Source organism: Hemitrygon akajei, chromosome 1, assembly GCF_048418815.1.
Source record: "Hemitrygon akajei chromosome 1, sHemAka1.3, whole genome shotgun sequence".
Taxonomy (NCBI): domain Eukaryota; kingdom Metazoa; phylum Chordata; class Chondrichthyes; order Myliobatiformes; family Dasyatidae; genus Hemitrygon; species Hemitrygon akajei.
Genome location: NC_133124.1, coordinates 184,512,332 through 184,536,966, shown reverse-complemented (window position 1 = coordinate 184,536,966; position 24,635 = coordinate 184,512,332). Strand labels below are relative to the sequence as shown.

General features: G+C 41.5%; 2 protein-coding genes across 2 annotated transcripts; both read right to left on the bottom strand.

Annotated features, from left to right (window-relative positions):
* Positions 1-636: 636 nt before the first annotated feature.
* On the bottom strand, positions 637-17,132 carry LOC140728050 (uncharacterized). The gene is made up of 5 exons (XM_073046230.1): positions 15,866-17,132; positions 11,202-11,344; positions 8,483-8,614; positions 2,983-3,106; positions 637-872 (listed from the first exon to the last, which is right to left on the bottom strand). Exons 1-5 carry the CDS (start codon positions 17,130-17,132, stop codon positions 637-639), a joined length of 1,902 nt encoding a protein of 633 aa, XP_072902331.1.
* LOC140727988 (histone-lysine N-methyltransferase PRDM7-like) lies at positions 17,129-23,734 on the bottom strand. The gene is made up of 6 exons (XM_073046099.1): positions 23,680-23,734; positions 22,667-22,804; positions 21,022-21,293; positions 20,194-20,261; positions 17,726-17,966; positions 17,129-17,143 (listed from the first exon to the last, which is right to left on the bottom strand). The coding sequence occupies exons 1-6, from the start codon at positions 23,723-23,725 to the stop codon at positions 17,129-17,131; spliced, it is 780 nt and encodes a 259-aa protein (XP_072902200.1). The 5' UTR covers positions 23,726-23,734.
* Between the last annotated feature and the right edge of the window lie 901 nt (positions 23,735-24,635).

Genomic DNA, 24,635 nt, shown 5'->3' with positions numbered 1-24,635 from the left:
TTAAGCACATCAATCCAACAGCGGTGATAGTGAAAACCCAAACAATTCAATCAATTTCTTCTTTAGAAATAGAAATGCTGATGTTGGTGACCGTGCTATTAATACTGATATTAATTTATTCCACAAGGATTTCCTTTTCCTACCTTGACAACAGTCCTCTTAGCTCCCTGGCTATATTGACGTTTAAAAGGAGGTATAAATGTTCTCATCCCTTGGAAATAAAAAGTGAAGCATCAGTTCAGGTTAAGAAAAGCAAATTTTATCCCAACTGCTTGGCAGTTCTGGATAATCCAGTATATACTCAATCACCACGGTTTAGAAACTTTTAGATCACTTTGCACTGAAATAGACCTTGTTTTTTGTTCTGAGTCTGTTCTGTACTGTAAAAGTTTTTATCACCTGGTTTTTCCTGTGAATGCTGCTGACATGATACTATGTGCCTGCAATACTTCTGTAGGTACATTTTACTTTATTGTGTTCAGGCATGTACTTGTCCATATGGCAATAAACTGAACTTTTGACATCTGATTAGAGCTTAAACTAAAAGCAACATACTGTATCATAAAAGTAAATGTAAACTCACACCTTATCAGCAGTGCAATAGGAAAATGTAACACATTACCTTCTCTCTAAACTTTAGTATTGATTCTCTTTGGCAATATATTCAACAGAGTCCAAATCAAACGTTGCAGAGGAATTTTTGTTAACAGCTGGATCAAAATTTTCAAAAAATAATACATTCAAATTACTTTGTGACTTTCTGGAAAGAAGATTGGGTGTCCACTCCTCATCTGAATCACTTGATTCATACAAATGGGGCTGACACCCTCTGCTCCGTCGTCCCATGAATTCTGGCTTTGGTACATTCAGTCCTGTGAAAAGTAAAATGTGTTCATCATCTATTGATGATAATGCCAGTGTTTCATTTCACCAGATAGCTAGGAAGGTTAAGAGGGGACAGTTGAATTCAAAAACTCACAATCAAATACAACTAAGGGTTCATTTTTAGACTTGAAGAGAAACAACATAGGTTTCTCCATTATCCAGAGAGGAGTGTATAGCCAAGGCTTAATGGGAATATTATTGTGCTATTGGATAGGAAACTCTCACAAGGAAATGAAAACAAGCAAAACTGCACAAGGAATCGACTAATCTCAAGGCAGTTTGGTGTGCTCATTTCCTCTAAAGTGACAAAGAAATCTTACAGTGATCACACATTACTTTGGAGGGAATCTTTTGGGCAGGAATCTGATTCTTATTCACATTCATTTCTGAATTCATGTGTTTGTATGTTTGTGTCATTACTTAATTTTAAACTTATCTTGTGCTTTAACAGAGATTTATTTAGTATTAAAAGATGAGGCCTTCACCAGCTGAGTAGACATTTAATTTGAATTGCATTTTGTGGGACATAAGAGCTGAACTTGGAGACAGTGGAGCTCCAATGCACATGATACCCTTGTCATTGCAGTGATCACAGATTTGGAACATGTTGCTGGAAAATCTAGCCATAAACATCCCAGCACATTTTGAATGTTGTCTAACTTGCAGAGCCAGTACATGTTTGGTTTGGTGAAAGCAGTACGTATCAAGCACCATGGAGAACAAGCCCTCATCCAAGGTACTCCATTGCTCACTTTAATATTTGTTGTTTCTAAGTGATCTCTCAAGTAGGGGATAACATCTCTTATTCTGGTTCTGTGTGTTTTGGGGATGCTCTTCGGATTCAGAGCACTATTTATACAAAGTTCTCTGTAGATCTAGTATTTCATTTAATTTACTGAATAGACTTCCCACATTGTCTTCCAATGTTTTGAACAGTGACAGATCATGGAGAGCCACATCAGCACTGCTGTTAGAATTTGACAGGATAACTTTAAAGTCTCTTCTGTTCCTCACACAATGCCAAACCTTAATGCCATGTTGTTAATTTGGGAGAAAACACTGTCAATGGTTTGCTTGATGTTGTGAATAAATTTGCACTATTCTGCAGAGAAAGCATTCATTATTCATCTACCAGTTTCAGAAAACCTGATGCACAGTGGAGAGTATCCTGACTGGTGCATCATGGCCTGGTATGGAAATACAAATGCCCAAGAACAGATAAGCCAAGAAAAAGTGGTGGATGCGCCACAGTCCATCAAAGGAAAAGTCCTCCCAGTAATTCAGTGATGCCACAATAAAGCATTCAGCATCAAGGACACCCACCACCCAGGCTTTGCTCTCCTCCCTCTGCCATTGGGAGAAGGTGAAGGAGCCTTATGTCCAACACCACCTAGTTCTAGAACAGGTCTTACCCTTCAAGAAAATGAACCTCTAGGTAGTGTATGATGAAATATACATACTCTAAACTTGAGCGGGCATTTATTGCGGGAGTGTTGATCAGCAGAAAGGCAAGTTAGCAGACGACCGTCGTTCAGAATTTTTTAGTGTTAACCAAATGTTTTGTACACATCAGTGAATGTTGGTTTGCTCAAAGCTTAGGTATTCAGTGTGTAAAGAGGCAAGTGGTAATCTGATTGCTTAAACTCTTGTTCTTGACTGAGAGTGCAGTGACCGTGCTTCAAACATGGAGACAACAAAGATTTCAACTGGGGGCAGCCTGGCAGAAGAGAGGAAAGATCATTAATCAAGAATGTGTAATGATTCCAGTTTATCCTGGGATCTTAACTGTGGTGGGTGCTTGCTACATTTATTCTTTGTATGTCAGAAGCACATGTCATTGTGTATAAAGTGTAGATTGATAGCTTTCCAGTATCTGCAGATTTTCTTGTGTTTGAATCAATATTACCACAGAACAGGGCTATTAAATGTATTTATACACATTCTGAAAGTGTATCAGCAAAGGAAATAGAATGCACAAATGAACACAGCCTTCAAACTCATTATCCACTGTGATGGCATGTGGGAAAATCGTATGCCAACAGGTGTCATCTGAAAATGCCAAACAGCATATTAAGGAAAATAATGCTTTCTACAAACCCATGGCGAGCATGGCTTCATAGTTCCGCTTCACATTCTTATAGCGGAGTTTCTCCCAGTCACTCAGCTCTGCCCAATCTTCTTTGGAAAAGTAACCAACAATGTCTTTAAACTTGTTTGCATCCTGGAAAGAAAGACATTTCCTGAAGTGCCAGAGTATTAAAATCCATTTTGTTTCATCACAGTTGCAAAACAGATTAGACAACTTTCCACATATTTATTTTGTGTTCAAGGATAATACCTGCAATATAGGAAAGGCGATCAAGCAAGCACAAGTTCAAATTACAGCGGAGACCCCCTGGGCTGGACTTAAGGAGAATTTTTATTTAGAGGTTGGCAAATACTTGGAATTTACACCCAAGAGTTGAGTAAGGTCAACCACTGATTACATCCCAGATAAAAAGTATGTCAGAATATAAGAGGCAAGAAACTACTGCAGATCACAAAATGAGTGAAATAATGCTCTTCAGTACCTAAATGAGCGATGATATTCTGGAATGATGGGGAGTGCTTGAGATGCTGATTGACTACATACTGAAAATCATTTGCACTTATTCCCAGATGAAGGAAAAATGCTATACTGTTGGCATAGCTACTTCACTAATGCTGTTGTCATCCAGTGGCATCTTAAGAAAACCGAGTAAGTTGAGATAAAAACAATCCCCAAAAAAAACACAAAATAATGAAGATAAGCAAATGCCAGGCATGAGCTGTGGAAACAGACATTAAGTGAGCGTTGTCTCACATCTGGGGAGAAACAAAACACCACAGGGACACAGAACTGGAAGGATGAGGTAGATAGTCTGAATGGTCAAAGAACCAAAGTTAATGTCCATGATGAGAATCAACACCCGGAGTAACTCATCAACTCCCCACTGACAGGAATTAATGTGGCTGGGGTCTCTCCACAAGCAAGAATTAATCTGGTCTGAGATGGAGCAACAGCATCTTTTCCCTTTCAAGGCCATCAAGAGTACATCTAATCATCATCAGTGTCCAAGGTCCCAAGGAACTCACCTCCAATTCCCCGCTCCCAGACATGACTTCATCTCCTAAAGCAACACCCCAGCCTTCTTTCCTCAACTCTCACACTCTAATTCCCCTGATCCTTCTCGCCCTTTTTCCCTTCTGGGCAACTCTGCTGCCCAAACATCTTCCCCTGATCCTGTTACTTCCCGCTCTGCCGAGACGGCAGACAGCTCAATCCCAGATAAATCATCTCCAGTGACCAGAGTGCAGTTTTCTCGGTATTGCGCTGGAGATTCTTTCTCCCCCAAGAGTTTCCTTCTGGCGAGGGAGCACTATCTCCTCAGTAAGATTTTCGATCATGGGTCTAGTTCCTTATATGAAAAGGGGAATTCAGTCCCTCACGATTTTACTCTAAGAAACTCCACTAATCCTCACACACCCACGACCTCCAGTCGAAACCCACTGCCCGCCCGCACCGGGCCTATTTATAGACGTTACTCACGTGATCGGGGCTGCCAAATCAGATGACGGTATACCACGCTGCGCGTGGGGCGCTGAAGCTCTGTGGTATAAAAAAAGCGCCAAAACGGTCCGGACTTCACATTATCTCCGCTTTCCCGCCAGAAGGACGGGATGGGTGGGATTGTCCTCGGCGCATGCGCGTAGTCGGGTCGCTGGCGTGATGACGTCAGGCGACAGAGCCTGGGTGGGACTTTGAAATAACAGCCCCTCCTTCAGCGGATGAAGAAGTCGATTTTAGTTAAAACAATTTGATAAAGTCCGCTGATCCTGTTCTGTCTGAAAGTCTGATCATCAATACATTAAGGTAAATATTATGATATGTCAACTATTTTTGCAGATTGATCAAAATATACTTAAATTGGGAATGTTCTCGTAGTGTTTGCCCGAATTACGGGTAACAGTAAATAAACTACTTAATAATTATTTATTACTACATCTAGCAAAGTTGGTTGCGTCATGTTAGCCTTACAGTGGCTGGAGGAAGTTTGTCCATGTAAAGTTGTAACGTTCAGATTCTTTTTCAATTTTGAAGAATTGAAGCAGCAGTAGATCAGACTTACTGTCAAAGATTAGTTCGTGTACAGATGATCGGTTTGAATGCTTTTATTTCTTAAGGGTCCCTGCACATAGAATTGTTGAGGGGTTATGAATCGGTTGATTGTTTAGCTGAAAGGCTGGAGAAAGTTCAGCAGTGGGTATAGACCTTCCACTTCGCAAATCTGAATCTAAAGGGTTGGTCGGGTTAAGAATTAAGGGGTTATGGCAAGAGTTATGGGGTAATGAACATAAGGAGAGACAACATTACAAAATACATGAAACTTGAGTTCATTGGAAAGTGGGATAAAACCAGAAGGGATGAGTTATTTAACGTGAATTATAATGGCTTAATTATTCCTTGTATCATGCCTGTAAACACCATTCTGGGTTTTGTAGGTATTACTATGAAACAGTTTAATATATGTTATTATATTGTCATGCAAATGGATGAAAGAAAACAAATGCAGGCTTCATAATTTTTGGGTTGATACTTTTCATTTGAAAGTTTTGCTAAGTTATGGGACTGGCTTTAATTTCATTCACAGTCTTGTCCTTTACTACTTGCAATCTATAGCTCTTCTTTATTATAGCTTTAATTTGAAAAAAAGAAGTACTAAGGGCTTATTCCCAGTTGTCTACTCCACACCCCAGTCCAGTTTGTGGCAATAATGCACCTTTAAGTTGGACTGCCAACTGCTATTAAAAGTCAAAATTAGAAGAAGAGAGATGGCAAGTCACCCCAATGCCTCGCCATCTCTCTTCTTCTAATTTTGACTTTTAATAGCAGTTGGCAGTCCAACTTAAAGGTGCATTATTGCCACAAACTGGACTGGGGTGTGGAGTAGACAACAGTCACCCCATTTTGTCATTGGGGTGACAAAATAAGGGGTAGACTGCTTAGGACTGAGATGAGGAGAAACCTCTGGAATCATCCTGGAGCATCGGGGTAACCAATGTTGGTTTTCGCAAATAAAAGGACACAAAGTGTTCTATAAGAAAAAAAGTAGAAATCATTTATTGAACTCCAAAATAAAACAGTAAAAACTCTTTACATCATAATGTCATCACGACAGGTCAAGCTCTTAAAGTGAACCCCAACTCAATGTTGGTGGCTGTGAATTATGTACATTTCCACTTATTACATTACCCTACACCTCCTTTTCTGTCGGGGAGCCAGTTTGGAATTCTGCATCCTAGAGGTCAATGGAAGCTCAGTTAATTTATTCAGAGTGCGTGTAAAGCAAGACTGGATTTTTAAGTGAATCAAAGAATAAATTAGAGAAAGAAAGTGCATCAGGCAGAATCGGGATAAATGATGGATAAGCCTTGAGAGGCCTGGCAGCATCATCCTGTTATTTATTCTCTCGAAAGAGTGCAGAGAAAATTTACACAGATGTTGCCAGGTCTTGATGACCTGAGTTACAGGAATAGGTCACAATTTTACTCCCTGAAGTGCAGTAGAATGAGGGAGATCATATAGAGGTATACAAAATTGAGGGTATATATAGGGTGAATGCATTCATGCTTTTACACCTCAGGTTCAATGAGATAAGAGTTAGAGCTCATATGTTTTAGGTGAAAGGATTTAAGGGGAACCCCAGGGGAAACATCTTCACTCAGAGGGTGGTGCGAATATAGAATGAGCTGTCTGCGGATGTAGTGGAAGCATGTTCACTGTAATTTTTAGGGGAAGTTTGGCTAGATACATGGATATGTGAAGTGTGGATGGCTGTGGGCCAGATGCAGGTAGATTCAGGTAAGCAGAGGAAAACAAACATCAAAAAATATGCAGATGTTGAAAATCCAAAGAAATACACACAAAATGCTGCAGGAACTCAGCAGGTCAGGTAGCATCTATAGTAAAGAGTAAACAGCCGATGTTTCAGGCCAAGACCCTTCATCAGGACTGAAACGAAAGGAGACCAGCATAGCACAGACAAGATAGGGTAAGAGCCTTTTTCTGTGCTATAGTGCTCTATAACTCTCCCCCTCTTTATTGATCTATTTGGCTGACTTTGAATTTGTCTTCATCTCTTTCTTCCTCTGTCTGTGGTCTGAGTTCTACCATTGTTACATCTGCCTCTCTCTTGGACCCTATCTTTCTTTCTACCTTGGTTATTCTCTATACATCTCACCTGTTTGTCTCTTTCTCAGTGTCTCATTTTTGCTACTCTCTATAGGTATAGAAATTCTATTCTGCTGTACAATATTATTAAAAGAAACAAGTGAAAATTTGAATCAAGGTGAGATACCTTTAAACAATTGATGATCAAAAGGCATAGGCAAGTTGAACAGATAAGGAAAGAACAGTTCCACTCACAATCCTGGCCATTTTCTTTCTCCTGACTTTTAGTAGATACAGGAGCTTGAAAGCCAAGGTACCAGACTCAAAACAGTGTCTTCACCCCTGCTACCAACTTTGAACCATACCCTGCCTGTGGTACGGTCCTATCCTCTGACTCTAAACTCTACTTCCCTCAGTTACTCTGTTATAGTTTGCATTGTTTTGTACTGCAGGTACTCTACTATCCATGCTCCATCCATTTTGTGCTTGTATTTAAAGTACCACTGTACAGTTTACTCTGAGTGTCACACAAGGAATTTCACAGTAACCTGGTATATGATAATAAACTGATCTGATGAAGTTAATCTGAATTTTTATACATTAACATAACTGAATGAAAGCTTTAAAACCAACAAAAGGTTGGTTTAATGAAGGTATTAGTATAGACTGAGAAAACTACTGCCATATCATATCTTCACCTCCTAATAAACAGTGTGTTGTTTTTTTCCAAGCAACACACACAAAATGCAGGAGGAACTCAGGAGGCCAGGCAGCATCTATGGAAAAAAGTACAGTTTTGGGCTGAGACCCTTCGACAGGACTGGAGCAAAAAAAAGATGAGGACTAGATTTTAAAAGGTGGGGTAGGGAGGGGACGTTGATGAGTGAAAGTGAGATGGGGAGGCATGAAGTAAAGAGATGGGAAGTTGATTGGTGAAAGTCTTAAAGTGCTGGAGACAGGGGAATCTAATTGAGGACAGAAGGCCGTAGAAGAAAGGGGGGAGGAGTATCAGGGCGAGGCAATGGGCAGGCACGGAGATAAGGTGAGTGAGGGAAAAGGGGATGGGGAATGGTGAAGGGGGGGCACATTACTGGATGTTCGAGAAATCAATGTTCATGCCATCAGGTTGGAGGCTACCCAGACGGAATATAAGGTGTTGTTCCTCCAACCTGAGTGTGGCTCATTGCGACAGTCGAGGAGGCCATGGATTGACATATCAGAATGTCAATTCCCCCAATTTAAGGCCACTGATCTCACAATGTAGTCTCTTTAATACTCTAGACACTATCCAGTTTATAGAGAATCTATGTTCAGTATATACAGGTAACTTTGTAGCTCCATTTTCCCATCACTTTACTTCCCATCTGACCTGTCTTTAACTAACTACATAATTCCAATGAATCCTACAAAAGCTACTGGGTCAGAATCACATCCAGGCACGGTATTACTCTTAATATTGTTACTGAATTCAGCAATTTCAGATAGCCAGCCTTTCCAGTTTCTCTTAGAACTGGATAGCTCATGTCGCAGTTTCCAATTCTGTAAAAACATGATCAACAGAAGCATTAAATCTGTTTCACTGTCAAAACTGATGCTGTAACTTCCAAATACAAGTTTTAAACTCTTACAGCAAAATCCTCCCTTTCACTATTTAATCTGTTGTATTTCCCTTATCTCTCTCACTATCAATCGTTACACCAACATTCCATTTCAGTAACCACCATTTTTAAATTAATTTAAACATTTTACAGTATGTTTAAGCTGTCTCATATCTCACAGCACACTGACTAACTAATGGGAAATATCCTGATGTGTTCTGAAGAAGGGTCTTGGCATTTTATGTGTGTTGCTTTGGATTTCCAGCATCTGCCCAATTTCTTTTGTTTATTGGAAATTAGATCATAATTTGAGGAAACAGGTTCCAGAAGATGATTGGTGATAGATTCCATAGCATATTGTGAACTTTGCTTATCCTGTTGGATTTTTTTCAGGAAAATTATTTTTCCTAACTTGCTGCTGCTTGCTAACTTCCTGTTCAGAGTTTGTAAAATGAGTCTTACATATCAAACTAGGCATAATTTTCAAGTGAAGTACTTTTACAGTCTACTTGTATGCAAGAATATAAGTCTACTTGTATGCTTTCATAAGTCGAGGGATAGAGTTTAAGAGATGCAATGTAATGATGCAGCTCTATAAAACTCAAGTTAGGCCACACTTGGAGTTCTGTGTCCAGTTCTGGTCGCCTCAGTATAGGAAGGATGTGGAAGCATTGGAAAGGGTACAGAGGAGATTTACCAGGATGCTGCCTGGTTTAGAGAGTATGGATTATGATCGGAGATTAAGGGAGCTAAGGCATTACTCTTTTGAGAGAAGGAGGGTGAGAGGAGACATGATAGAGATGTACAAGATATTAAGAGGAACAGACAGAATGGACAGCCAGCATCTCTTCCCCAGGGCACCACTACTCAGTACAAGAGGACATGGCTTTAAGTTAAGGGGAGTGAAGTTCAAGGGGGATATTAGAGGAAGGTTTTTCACTCAGAGTGGTTGGTGCATGGAATGCACTGCCTGAGTCAGTGGTGGAGGCAGATACACTAGTGAAGTTTAAGAGACTACCAGACAGGTAGATGGAGGAATTTAAGGTGGGGTGTTATATGTGAGGCAGGGTTTGAGGGTCGACACAACATTGTGGGCTGAAGGGCCTGTAATGTGCTGTACGTTCTATGTTCTATGTAAGAAGATCACAATAACTTGTATCTGATTTCCTTTGCTCTTATGCATGGTGGATCATGATGTGAAAGTAAACTTGTAAAGCAAAGAACTACAGATACTGAAAATCTGGAGAAGAACATAAAATGCTGTAGAATCTCAAATGGCCAGGCATCCTCTATGCAGGGAAATGGACAATTAACATTTTGGCACTTCATTATGACTGGAAAAAGAGGGGAGACAGCCAGTATAAAATGTTCAGGTGGGGAGAAGGGGGAAGTTCTGGCAGCTCATTCCATATATTCATCACCCTCAGATGGAAAAGGTTATTTCCTTTTCAATTTTCCCTCTTACCCTCAAATTTATCTTCCTGCATAGAGTTACATTGATTCCTCCTTGGTATATGCTATGATGTCTAAAACAAAATAGAAGTTTGAAGGACACAATGGTGTTAAGTCTGGAATGTGGGTATGTTTGAGAAAGTACAAGGGAGCCAGTGCACAGCAATGTTTTGAGAACTTTGTCCGAGTACCAGTCTACAGCCTCTATCTTCAGTCTAGAGCAGATAATAGTAGAAAAACACTTTTGCCTGTGGAAGTATAAGGTTTTGAAGGGTATAAAAAGGGGCAATATTTTTGTCTGAGTGTGAATCTTCTCTTAGGCCGGTCACAACTAGAGCTAAGAGCAGGAGATCGAGACAAGGGCATTGAAGAGAAAGAGACAGACAGACAGAAACAGACTGGAAAAGCTATTGATCTGTCAGCTCGATTGGCTATTGTGGAAGGACCACCAATGGAAACCCAAGTACTGATAGATGCATTACCTCTATTCCATCTGGGTAGCCTCCAACCTGATGGCATGAATAGCAACTTCTCGAACTTCTGGTAATGCCACTGCCCTTCACCATTCCCCATCCTCTCTCCCTTTTCTCTTGCTCACCTTATCTCCTTGAATGCCTATTGCTTCTCTCTGGTACTCCTTCCCCCTTTTCTTTCTTCCATAGCCTTCTGTCCTCTCCTTTTAGACGTTCCCTTCTTCAGACCTGTATCTCTTTCATCAATCAACTCCCCCCCCCCCCGCTCTTTACTTCACCCCTCCGTCCTCCTGGTTTCAGCTATCACCTTGTGTTTCTCTCTCCCCCCACCCCCTGCCCACTTTCAAAATCTATTCCCCATCTTTTTTTCTCCAGTCCTGCTGAAAGGTCCTGGCCTGAAACGTCAGCTGGACTTTTTTTTCCCAAGATGCTGTAGTTTCTCCAGTATTTTCTGTGTTTCTGTTTGTAAATAACACTATCCTTTGTATTTCTGGTCAGATACAAACTGCATTTCATTGGCTTTGTATCTGTACTCGGCACAATGACAATAAAGTTGAATCTAATCTAAAACAAAATTTGAATGAATGTGCTCCAAGGACATACAGTGTGGATTGTTGGCCAGAAAGAATGACAATCAGTGAACAGGAATGAAGGCAGCCATTTTGAGACTGTCCTTGGAGCCTGCATTTTGTAAACTATTTGAACTGATTTCTTGCTCTGGGATAATTTAATCAAAGAAATGGAATGTGGACACATGGAGCTTTCTGCTAATGATCTGCTAAACCTGAGACCATTCTCAGACAAGGAGCAGGCTTTCAGGAGGAGCAATTTGTAATCTCATTAGACTCAGTGTGTGTGTCACCTGACTTAAAAAGAACAAAAGGCACCAGTCTGATGGCAAAGGCCATAGAACAAACCTGACTGTAGCCCTGGACCAGAGCCAGAAGCCAATGTAGTTCAGCAGACCTCAAGCCAACATGATGACCGTGCAATATTTGAGCTGGTAAGTGTTTTAAAAGTAAGCTTTAATACAAGGGAGCAATAACTGTCTGGAGACTAACCATTTTGGATGTAGAGTACCCCAAGGACATGTAGTGATTGGATCGGGAGCACGAGGAACACCTGGCTAGTCTAGACCTCTTTCCCAGGCATTACCTTTTCTATTCTTTGACTGGTCAGAGAAGCTTGTTACATGTGCACACAGGTATTTGGTTGTGTAAATTCACATGCTTTTTACTGGTGTTATGTACCCCGTAACTGGGTGTCTTACTAGCAAAGTTAGAAGTGTCCGTTGGAGTCTGGTACTATTTTCAAAACAGTGTTTATTAGTAAAATATACAAATCAATATCAACAATGCAAATATACAGATAATACATGTTAGCAATAACTAAACCTAAAAGTGTGGATATAATAATAATCAATAATAAACAAACTCTATCGATGTCTAGGGGATAATGAAGTATCATGGGAAAGTATAAAGTTCAGTTCAGTTCATACAGGCTGAGGTAGTTGTTGGTCGATGTGTTGTAATTGCTAGAGAGAGAGCGCGATCAAACCTTCCTTTACGTTCTTGATCCGTCGATGTGTTGTTGTGGCCATTCAGGTATGACCCCTCTGTCCTTTAGCTAGACTGTTCTTCTATGGTGGACTTGTCACCCAGGCAAGGGTGGACACACACACAAGCCCCCACCGGCCTCACTATAAACACTGTGAGTTAAAATTGACCGCTCCTTCATTCGGTCTCTGATGCCCCACACTTTTCTCATGGGTCCCAACACTTAAACAGTGCTCACTAGTGTGTTCCTTGGTGCATCTGAGGGGTGTCTCCCCAGACCTCACTCTTATCCCTACTCACGGGGTCTCAGATGTCAATCAGTTTTGAATGACTTAGCCCATCAAACCAGCCCACTCTGGCTGTCCACTGAGGAATTTTAATGAACAGAATAGTACCAAGTAAATAGCCCTCTCCGGAGCCATGAGTCTTACAGGAGTCATAATATGGTCTCTCTTCCCCGGTGTTATCTTGCCCTTGTCTGAAGCAAATGTTCCAGTCCCAGTATGTTTTGTTCCATCTCTTTCTCTCTCATTAACAGCCTGGCAACAGTAACGGTTTGTAATTCTCCCAGGGGAGGGGGACATGGGCAACCTTGCACCCTTCTGCCCATCAGAGCTGTCAATCCTTCGTATCACTGGAGACAATAAAGTTACCTGTCAGTAAATAATGGATTTTCTCTATACCTAACTGATCACTATTACTAAGAGGTAAATACCTTTAACAAGATTAAATTTGCATTTGGCATCTTCAAGGTGACTATTCAGTGGGATCCTCTTATCATACCAGTACCCACTGTCATGGTCTCCATGAAGCAGTGTCCGATAATGGGAGGACACTCTGAAGTTTTCCACACAATAACGAGATTATTAAAGAGGAACGATCAGATATTCAACCGCAAAGTATAACTGTCCTGTTTGGTCAGTGAAGAGATCATACAGAAACTGGAGACTGGCAGGTAACTGCAAAAAGATAATCAAGCACCCCCGCCCCCCCCGTTGGCTGATGCTGTCTAGAACATACTGACTTTAGTGGGGACAGAAGCTGTTACACGGGGAAGTGAAGCTACTGAGACCTGACCTCTCCATAACAATGACCTCTGGAAGGACTCCATGACAGATTGAGGAAGGCACAGCGAGCCTCAGTTGTAAATGATATTTATTTGCAAATCCATCTGAGTTAAAAGCTCAGTTGAGCTTTAAATGGATCTGGGACTCAGAAAAAGGTAGAAGAAATTGATTATTCCTGGTGGGGGAGTGGGGAAATTCTTGCTACAGAAATCGGCTCAGAGTTGGAAGCGATGGAGGAACTCCGCATTATGGGGTGTGCAGAGTTCATTTAGAATTTGGGTATAGGAGGACAAAGAGCTTTCTGCCTCAGAGTAGGTAAGGTCAGAGCCGACAGTGAAGACATGACAGAGGTTGGCAACAGGGTCAGCGAAGTGAAGGGTGTTGGGGCTGGGTTCGACGAAGCTTGAGGGATTGGAGCAGAATCAACAAAAGGGTAGAGCTTACAGCTGGAACCAGGTTCAGGGAAGAGTAGGGGATTGTAGTCAGTAAGCGACAAGGGGAGGAAGCCGGAGTCAGAGACGGGTCGCGGGGTGAGGAGAGCGTAGACGGTTGCAGTTAGAATTAGGAGAGGGTTGAAGTCTACAGGATTAAAAAAGGGTGGCGAGTTCAGAGAATATGCAAGGGGAGTGAAATTCAGATAAGTTTGTGGAGGTGAGGATAGGCGTGGGAGACCAGTAGTGGGTCGGGACAGCTGGTGCAGAGGAGGATGGGTAGGGAGTTAGAACTACGGTCAGGGAAGGGGAGGGGAGGGGTGGAGCAGTGGTCAGCGAATTGTGGGGGTTATACCTGGGCTCAGCAAAAATTTGAAGTTTAGAGATGTCAGGAAAACTGAGATGGGAAGATGGCGGTGGAGGGGGGGTGGCGCAGATAAATTTCTGGAGACTAGGGTTTGGGAGGCGTAGGAGACCAATGTAGGGTGGGGAGTAAAAGTGGCGAAATAAAATGAGCAGTAACACCTCGCGGCAGAATGACAGATCTCAGGAAAGGGGTTGGGGCTCCCGCCTCCGGGCAAGTGAGCTTATTATACTTCTAAATAAGAAAGTCATGCAATCAGAATTATTCACAAAATTCGCTCGTTTTATTCCTCTCTGGAGAAACACGAGAAAGTCTGCAGATGCAGTAAATCCAACGCAACACACACAAGACGCTGGAGGAACTCAGCGGGCCACATTGGTAGGGGCAAGGGAAAAGAGAAACAGTCGATATTTCGGGTTGAGACCTTTCGTCTGGGCTATAGAGAAAGATGAGAAGTCAGTCAGAACTGTTACTGTCGACTGTTCGGGAAACTTCGCTAAGCTTAGCACACAGGTTATCTGTAATAATCGAACCTTGTACATTTCTTTGGAATGAAGTGTTTATCTGGGAGCTTTCTGTAAACGCTGCTTGTCATTTTTGGCTTTGCCAAATTTGCACAGTCCGCCGAAGGGTAGCTGCTATGGTTCAATTACTCAATAGCTCACAAAAAGAAGCAGCACAGAACACAGAAATTGCGAGCAAACTTCAGTCCATAACGGGTCATTCATTATTCACTGCACGGACGCTTTCTTTTAGGTATCAGATCATTTTTCTTCGCCCGAACAGCTAAATCGGAGTGTGCCGGGGGTGGGGGGGCGGATCAGAAGCGCTCCATGAAATCCGTGCTGCCCCCAGTGAGGGCGGGAATCTCGAAACAGTGAAAATTACAACTTCAACTTTATACTCATCTCACATTTATTATGAATGTTTACCGAACACAGCATTTCGTTTCTCGCCTTGATGGCAGCAGCTTCGATGAATCGTCCGCAATTCCTGATGCCACCCTCGCACGACTACCAGATTCCAGTCGCCCAATGTGTGGAACTTTACACACGCCGGATGAGCAGAGAATATGGATCAAGCGATCCAGACACAGATCTCGGTGGTAGCGGGTCGCAGTCTGTGGCAGTAGTCACGGTAGTCGTTAGACTTCGAACAGCAGGGCTGAAGTGCAGTGAGCTGGAAAGGCTTGGTGCTGAGGTAGGATAGGATTACACGGTGACCAACGCCGGGAGTATGCTGAGCAGGTTTACAATTCCCTTGAACAACAACCGGCAATACGGTGCGCAATGGACACAGGATTTTACGCAACCACCTCTAAAACAACTATTCGGTCACGTTTATTCAGAAAATAATGAATTTATTAACATTAACAGATTTTACTCGCACAATATGGGGTGCTGGTCAATAACTTAACTCGAATATTTTAAATACGTACAATGCAGAACGATACGAATTAAATTTGTTTCATCACTGAAACATCTGTTAAATATATTAAAATCACAGTCGGGGCAGTTTTTTTTACCGAGTCGCAAAATGCTTCCTTGACAGAGAGGGTGGAACATGCAATAGTGATATCGCCCCTAGATACCAATCTTCACATAAACTATAACATCAAAAGAGTAAAATACGGGATCTATAAGTAAAAAACACAATTTGAGAAAAAAACTATTGGAGGTCATTGAGAAAGAATCATTGAACTTTAATAAATACGGAATTAATTACCGTTGTGTTCGTTACTGTTCGATACAACCTCTCACGTGAATTGTGAAAGCTGATGAATCCCCGAAGACATTCCCACACGTGTGACAAGTTTCAACACAAGTGTGAGATTTCTGCTGGTGAAGATAAGCAAAGCTCTTCCCACATTCGGAACATTTATACGGCCTCTCCCCGGTGTGGGTCCGCTGGTGTTGATGGAGGCTCCCTGCCCGTGTGAAACTCTTCCCACATTCGGAACATTTATACGGCCTCTCCCCGGTGTGGGTCCGCTGGTGTTGATGGAGGTGCCCTGACTCTGTGAAACTCTTCCCACATTCGGAACATTTATACGGCCTCTCCCCGGTGTGGGTCCGCTGGTGTTGATGGAGGTTCCCTGCCTGTGTGAAACTCTTCCCACATTCGGAACATTTATACGGCCTCTCCCCGGTGTGGGTCCGCTGGTGTTGATGGAGGCTCCCTGCCTGTGTGAAACTCTTCCCACATTCGGAACATTTATACGGCCTCTCCCCGGTGTGGGTCCGCTGGTGTTGATGGAGGTTCCCTGCCTGTGTGAAACTCTTCCCACATTCAGAACATTTATACCGCCTCTCCCCGGTGTGGGTCCGCTGGTGTTGATGGAGGTTCCCTGCCTGTGTGAAACTCTTCCCACATTCGGAACATTTATACGGCCTCTCCCCGGTGTGGGTCCGCTGGTGTCGGTGGAGGTGCCCTGACTCTGTGAAACTCTCCCCACATTCGGAACATTTATACGGCCTCTCCCCGGTGTGGGTCCGCTGGTGTTGGTGGAGGTGCCCTGCCTGTGTGAAACTCTTCCCACATTCGGAACATTTATACGGCCTCTCCCCGGTGTGGGTCCGCTGGTGTTGGTGGAGGTGCCCTGACACTGTGAAACTCTTCCCACATTCGGAACATTTATACGGCCTCTCCCCGGTGTGGGTCCGCTGGTGTCGGTGGAGGCTCCCTGCCCGTGTGAAACTCTTCCCACATTCGGAACATTTATACCGCCTCTCCCCGGTGTGGGTCCGCTGGTGTTGGTGGAGGCTCCCTGCCCGTGTGAAACTCTTCCCACATTCGGAACATTTATACCGCCTCTCCCCGGTGTGGGTCCGCTGGTGTTGATGGAGGTTCCCTGCCTGTGTGAAACTCTTCCCACATTCGGAACATTTATACCGCCTCTCCTTTTTACCGGCTTGAGGGTAATCTGAGTTGGCAAATACCCTCTTTCTGTCGGATGGTGTGAATGGATCCTGCCTACTTTTAGACACCGGACTCTGACCATCTTGGTTTACATTGGAGGACGATGCAGCGTGTCGTCTCAAATGCCGTTTAAGGAAATCTGTTGTGGTAAATGCAATGTTGCATTGAGGGCAAGGATAACAGTCACTCTGGGTCATTTGATGTGACACTGGAGAGAAAAAAAGAAAATATCACTTTCAGCAAAACATACAAGAATCGACTGGAAAGTGAGATCTTTAATTGCTTCATCATTACTGAGATGAGTCTTACAATCATTAATTGTAAGACTGTGTGGGGGGTGGGGGTTTGGGGTGGAGGGGACGTTCATGAAACTCTACAGGATTTTCAATAATCAAGGATAATGGATTCTGTCTCTGATCTCGTCCATGTATTAATCATTAAGAATCCCTTCAGCCTCTGTGACAGTCCTACTGTTAAATGGGAAACAGCGAAGCAAAGTATACATGTCAGCTATAATCAGAAGCTGGGAATTGCTGAGGTCCACAGCAGGGTGAGGGAGCTGACTACATCTGTCAATATCCTCACAGGTTCAAGACTGAGATAATCCAACTGCATTTTTAAAAATATATCCATTGCATCCACAAAATATACACATTGTTGACATCCATTATATAATTCGGGGCAATTCTGTGTGCTTTAACTTTTGTCAAATATCTCATCTGCATGATTATTGCTGCATTGTTTTTAATAGTGTTGTATGTTCCACTTGAAACATGCATAACATATTTACAGTAAACATAATGTTTTCCTGGAGTTTGTTAAACTGATCAGAATGCTCACATTTTGCTTCCTGATTTGACATCCACATGGAGGTCCAAGTGATTCCCAGCTCCTTGGCATAATCATCACCATACCAGACCAGTAACTCACAGTCAGGAGGAACTGGCTTACACGTCCTGTAGTAAATGTTTCCACAGTGCTGGAAGGCAACCAGGTTCTGTTCCTCCTCCTTTCTGGCACAATTCACAAACCTGGAACACAAGCAGTAAATATGAAGTGAACAACTTAAAATTGTGAGGTGAACACAGAATGTGAGGTCTATTGGCAAAGTCTAATGAATGAGAGAAGTCTCCAATTCTGGCTCAAATTCAAAAATGAAATATGGAAGGCTCTTTGTCAGAAATCTGCCAAACAGTCTTTCATCTGAAACTTTAACAAATTCCCAACTAGAAATGTGGACTAGCCTCCTCAATGTTCCCAGAGCCTCCTCTTTTCATTTTAAGTTTCCAGCATCTACAGTTTGTTTTAGATTTTTATGTAAAGTTCTAGTTGAATTCTCATTCAACCATACATGAATCTAACCAAAACAAAACAATGTTCCTCTGGGGACAAAGTACAAAACATCTTCCCAGCAGCACATTTCAAATAACAACGTTTATGATTCAATTTCAAATTTGATGTCTCGATAAAGCAATCTCGCACAACTTAGATGCAGAATACACTGACTGTGATATTAACAGGGGGGTAAAAATCAACAGGAGTGAGGCAGCGTGATGTGAAGTGGGTTAATACTTTCCTTAGACTTGCTGTGACTCCAACAGATCTTAGAATCAATGCCTGACTTTAAATGCCCAGTCCTGACGAAGGGTCTCGGCCCGAAATGTCAACAGTGCTTCCTCCTATAGATTCTGCCTGGACTGCTGTGTTCCACCAGCATTTTGTGTGTGTTGCCTGACTTTAAACTGTGGTTTCAGTATTCCAGTCAAATCAAAACATGGCAGGCTGATTATCTTCAACACATGAAATTCTGCAGATTCTGTGAATCCAGAGAAACATGCACAAAATGTTGGAGGAATTCAGCAAGCCAGGCAACATCAATGGAAATGAGTAAATAGTCACCATTTCAGACCAAGACCCTTCTTCTGGACAGGAAAGGAAAGGGAAAGGCAACAGAATAAAAAGGCGGGGGATCTCAAGGATGATAGATAGAAAGTGACAGGTGACATTTGGTGGGTATAAAAGATAAAGGACTAGAAAGGAAGGAATCTGATGGGAGAGGTGATACAGAGAAGAGGTAAGAGGCCAGAGTAGGAAATAGAAGAAGAGGGGCGAGTTTGGATTTTTTTAATGATAAAAAGAAATAAATATGGATACCATCACATTAGAGACTCCCTTGTGGTACAAGAGGAGTTCATGGACTGACATGTCAGAACAGAAATGCAAATTGGAATCAGAATTAAATTGTTGATGGATCAAGCATTGGTAGTTGACAAAGTGGTCCCACAATTTACGATGGGTCTTCCAAACATACAGGAGGTCACCAAGGGAGCACAGGGACTCCAGAAGATTCGTGGGTGACGTGTTCCCTCACCCGGAAGGACTGCTTGGGGCCCTGAATATAGGCGAAGAAGGATGTGAATATCCAGGAGTAGTTATATGGCCAGCTTGCAAGGGTAAGTGCTAGGAGGGAGTGTAGTGGGGAGGGTCAAATGGTTGTGGAAAGCAGAGAGAGGGAGTAAGTAACGATACCTTTGGTGATAGAATCCCTTTGGAGATGGCAGAAGTTGTAAAGCACTATGTGTTAGATGCGTAGGCTCATGGGGTGGTAGGTAAGGAGAAGAGGAACTCTGTCATTGTTAAAGCGATGGGAAGATAGGATGAGTGCAAGTGTTCAAGAAATGGAGGAAATGCATCAGAGGGCAGCATCACTAGTGGAGGAAGAGAAACCCCAGTTTTTGAAGAAACTGTACATCTCTGATATCCTGAAAAGGAAAGCCTCATCCTGGGAGCAGATGTGGCAGAGATGAAAGAACTGAGAAAGGGGAATAACATTTTTTTTTAAAAGGTCGTAGTGTGGGAGGAGGTATAGTCAAGAAAACCATTGGAATCAGTAGGGTGATAAAAATAGTAGTTGACAGTTTGGCTCCACAAATGGAAGCAGAAATCAAGAAGTCCAATGGAGTTGCCAGAAATGGTCCAAGTGGATGTAAGGGCAAGAAATTTAGAGGAAAACTTGATGAAATTCAGGAGCTTTGCCTGGGTGTGTTGAATCAGCACCAATGCAGTTGACATTACTGCAGCATCATTTGGCAGTGCAGCATCACAAGGATAAAGTAAGAATTTGTGGGTCTTGGCCTGGTCTGAGGAGAAAAGTTCGTTTAGCTAGAGAACACAACTGTCAGAGAAAGTGTCGATTCTTCTGGAACATTCAGAATCAATTATCCATCATTGCTTGTAGTTGTATAAAACTTTGCTTACCTCATCCAGTTTGATTTAGATTCATCCTGTGCATCTATGTACTCAAGGTCGTTGTTTGCCTTACTGATCTATGGAAAAATATTTTGGTACAATTCCCTGATTAGTGAAGAACATAAGCATGAAGTTTGCATATTTCCCATACTATCGATTCAATTAATTATCCTTTAATCTGCTTAATGAGCTTATGCTCTGATGCCACAGCACTCCAGCAATATTCCTGGGACTCAAATCATGTGGAAAAGGAACTACTGGAACATATATTCGGAATTCAGTACAACATTTAAAAGTTTTGCATGGTAGTTAAAGGTTCTTTAGCTACTACAAAGTTCTGATCATTTCCTGTTGGCCACAAACATTCAATACACTCTCAATCCAGGAGTGTAGAAATCAGAATAAAAGGAAGGGTAACAGAGCAGGAATGTGACAGAGTACTAATTTAGCTGAGAGTGGGAAAGAACAAAGCTTGCAAGTGTGAGAATGGTATTGAAAATCACTGGAACATGGTGAGAAGAGAGAAATGAAGGGTGGGAAGTTCTGTAGTTTTTCTCAGCTGAGAATACTTGTCTGCAGCTGGTTCCCTAATTCCAATGAAATACAATGTAACGCCAAAGTTTAGCAGTGTACAAATAATGATGGTGGTAATAATGGAAGACAGGATTATCAACCGTGGGGAACATTTTGTGAACACACTGTCCTCTCACTGTTTTCCCTATGGTGGTGTTTAGCTGATCTCAAGCTGGTAGGAACATATTTGCTCCCACAATTCTCTGCAACAGGTGCAACCTAACATGTGAAGCATTGCTTTTGTTAACTGCAAGAGCTACTTACCACCCATGAATATCCACTGACAGCAGCTGCTTCTTCAGTAGAAAGCTCCCCTTCATATGGTCCAAAATGAACACCCCTGGGAATAACCTTCCCTTCATTCCAGACACCAAGACCAGCTTTCTGAATTTTTGATGTAGCTATGTAGAGACCCTCAGGAAGAGTTAAACGTGCTCTGTCTGGTTGATTGGAATCCACAACGGTGTCCTTCATAAAGATGGGTGGACCATGCACAGGGCATTCTTCAATAAAAAACGTCTCGCAGGCTTCACAAACTAAAATACAAAGTTAAGAACTGATCAGGATGTTACTGTTCCTATAGCTGGTGGGAGCTGGTTTTGAGAAAGGCTAGTGATCCATGATGGATACAATTTTACTGCATGTCTTTGAATATAATACCATCATGAACTTTGCTGTACAAAGCATCTGGAAAAATAATTACTCCAAACATAAGAAAATCTAGATGCTGGAATCCAAGCAACACACTGAACGTGCTGGCAGAACTAAGCAGGCTAGGCAGCTTCTATGAAAAAGAGTAAACAGATGACATTTTGGGCCGACCCTACATCAGACTTGATCATCTCTTTTTCATGGATGGTGCCTGCCCTGCTGAATTACTCCAGCATTTTGTGTGTGCATTGCTGAGAAAAAAATATTATTTTCCATTGTTATGACCTATATGTGGAGACATTCCTAGTAAGTGAGATTAACAATGGAGATATGTGAAAAGTGACTTCATTAGGTCAGCTGTAGGTTAATATGAATATCTTGGGCTACGATTGGACTGTTTCATTCAAAAGACCAATCAAATACAACTAAGTTCAAGTTCATTTATAAACTTGAAGAGAGAACTCATGATGATCAAACTTAATAGTGTAATGATCAGCCAGAAGAAATGCAAAGAAAACTTTTAAAGGTAACAATGTCTTGGCAAATAGGATCAACTCTATTAAAACTGCTTCAAAAAAGTTAAAGAAAAATTATATAATTTGAACTAATGAAGCATTTATAACTGGGCCAATGCAAAATATATGAAATTTGATCCAGTATCCAATGGAGTAAAGTGGTTGCATACTTTCCAACAGAGGGCTACTTTAACAAACAAAAACATGATGAGTTAGTGTTTACATTTACTTTGGGGAAAATTGACTTGGGAAATTATGAACTCATTAAGATCAAATTGCTAATATTTGAAAATAAGATGAAAACTTATGAAAGTAGGTTAAGAATACTAACTATTTCAAGCCATATTTTGTTTGTTCATTGCAGGTTATCACAAGGATCAACTGAAGTTTTGGTTTAGTAGAAGGCGGAATGTATTGTATCCCAGCTAGCTCTTGATTCAACAGTAGGTGGCAAAATAACCCATGAAAAAAAATCAGCAAGTTAATATAAACTGGATCAAGAAGATGTTGACCATACTGCAATGTGCAGAAGCAAATTTAACATTAATCATGTGATTACTGGCTGTTAAAATTTAAAAGAAATCATAGACTCTGATCCGACATGTCAGTGCTCTTTTCACAAACATTCTACACATCTCATTGTTCCATCATTGCTATAGCCTCCCATTCCATTGTACCATCACCAAAATTCTCCCAATATATTAAGCCTGCTTTAAAGAAATAGATTGATGATTTGGACTTACAAAGGTAATCGTCATCATGAAGCTCCTGTTCCTCAGTGTAATTTTTCTTGTCTTTATTTCGTAAATCATACCGTCTTTTCTCAGACTCTGTGATTGACTTGTCATTTGTTGATCCAAACATATTTTTGGTGGAGAGAGCTGGAATAATACAAAAGGAGGAAACATTAAACAAATTAAATTAATACAATACAGAACAGTAGAACATGCCAGTCTGTAATGTTGTGCCAAACTAATTAGACTATTAGTTAAATACTGATATAAACAAATCCCATCTGCCTATACAACATCCACAACCCTCCATTCACTGCACATTGATATGTTTTTCTAGGAAAACTCTTAAAAGCCTGGATCATAATTACGTCTACAGCCACCCATGGCAACACATTCCCAGCACCAAGCGCTTTGTGTGCAACAGCTTGCCCTGCACATCTGCTTTGAGCTTACCACCTCACAATTTAAATGCATGCCCAGTATTATAATGCATTTCGCCTGGTCAGACACATTTCCCAGCACCAGGTCCAGTATGGCTCCTCCTCTATTTGGACTATTTACATGTTGATACAGGAAACCATCCGGGATGCAGAAAACAAATTCTGTCCCATCGAAACCTCCTGTGCGAAGGAGCTCACAGTCTATATTGAGGAATGGGAATATACCTGTGGCTGATACCCTGCTGCTTTTACAGCTTTCCCGAATTTCCCTGCATATCCATTCCTCAATGACCCTGAGCCTATTGGGGAATCTGTAGTATAATCTCAGAATGATTGCATTTTTATTTTTAATTTCTAACCATATAAACACAGTGGATCAACCCTACATTATGTCCTATTATTGTTTCAAGTCAGTTTGAACAGTAAGTACAGAGATATAGAATGCAACATATTCATAAATCCAACTAAAATAGCTATGATGGAAGTTAGATGATATTCATCTTACCTCCATAATTTATCTTATTAAATGAAAGTCAATTTTTGGTCTCTACTTAGAGCTTCACCTTTACAAACCAAAATTACCTGCTGCTCTTTTGATTCGCTTAATTAAAACTGGATCTTCCTTCATTGAGCCATGTTCCTCAGTGACTTCATTCAAATCTTCACGTTTGTTATTCTTTGAACAGGGAGTGACCTGTGATGTGACAATTTGGTGCAAAGTGTGATGCTCAAACAGTGCTTCAGAATGACGTAGCAAAGTTTTATTTTTTCTTCCTATTAGTTCTCCCTTTGCTTTTCAGTTGAACTCCAAAACCAATCAACAAATAAAAGCAGGAACTACCCCACGTTGGTAATTTCTCTAAGGCCACATCTTTCATACCATTCTGTGAAATAATATTTGATGACATCAGCAGATGATGAAATTTGAACACAATAATTAAATAAGTTGTTTGGAAATTAAGAACAGCCCTGCTCACAAAACCAGAACAAATGAAGGAAACCCATCTGATTGTGAATCAGGAGAATGAGGGGAGATTAGACATATCTTCTTAATACTTGTCTCTGATCGTCTTTCATATGACATCCAATCCTCAGAGAAGGTGCAAATTAACATTAAACAATGACATCAAAAGTCATTTGAAATGGCAGCTGGTGTACCTAACAAAGTTTGTGTAACCGTTGTCCTGTCCTGAACACCAAAATATTGTTGCTAACTTAAGCACATCAATCCAACAGCGGTGATAGTGAAAACCCAAACAATTCAATCAATTTCTTCTTTAGAAATAGAAATGCTGATGTTAGTGACCGTGCTATTAATACTGATATTAATTTATTCCACAAGGATTTCCTTTTCCTACCTTGACAACAGTCCTCTTAGCTCCCTGGCTATATTGACGTTTAAAAGGAGGTATAAATGTTCCCATCCCTTGGAAATAAAAAGTGAAGCATCAGTTCAGGTTAAGAAAAGCAAATTTTATCCCAACTGCTTGGCAGTTCTGGATAATCCAGTATATACTCAATCACCACGGTTTAGAAAC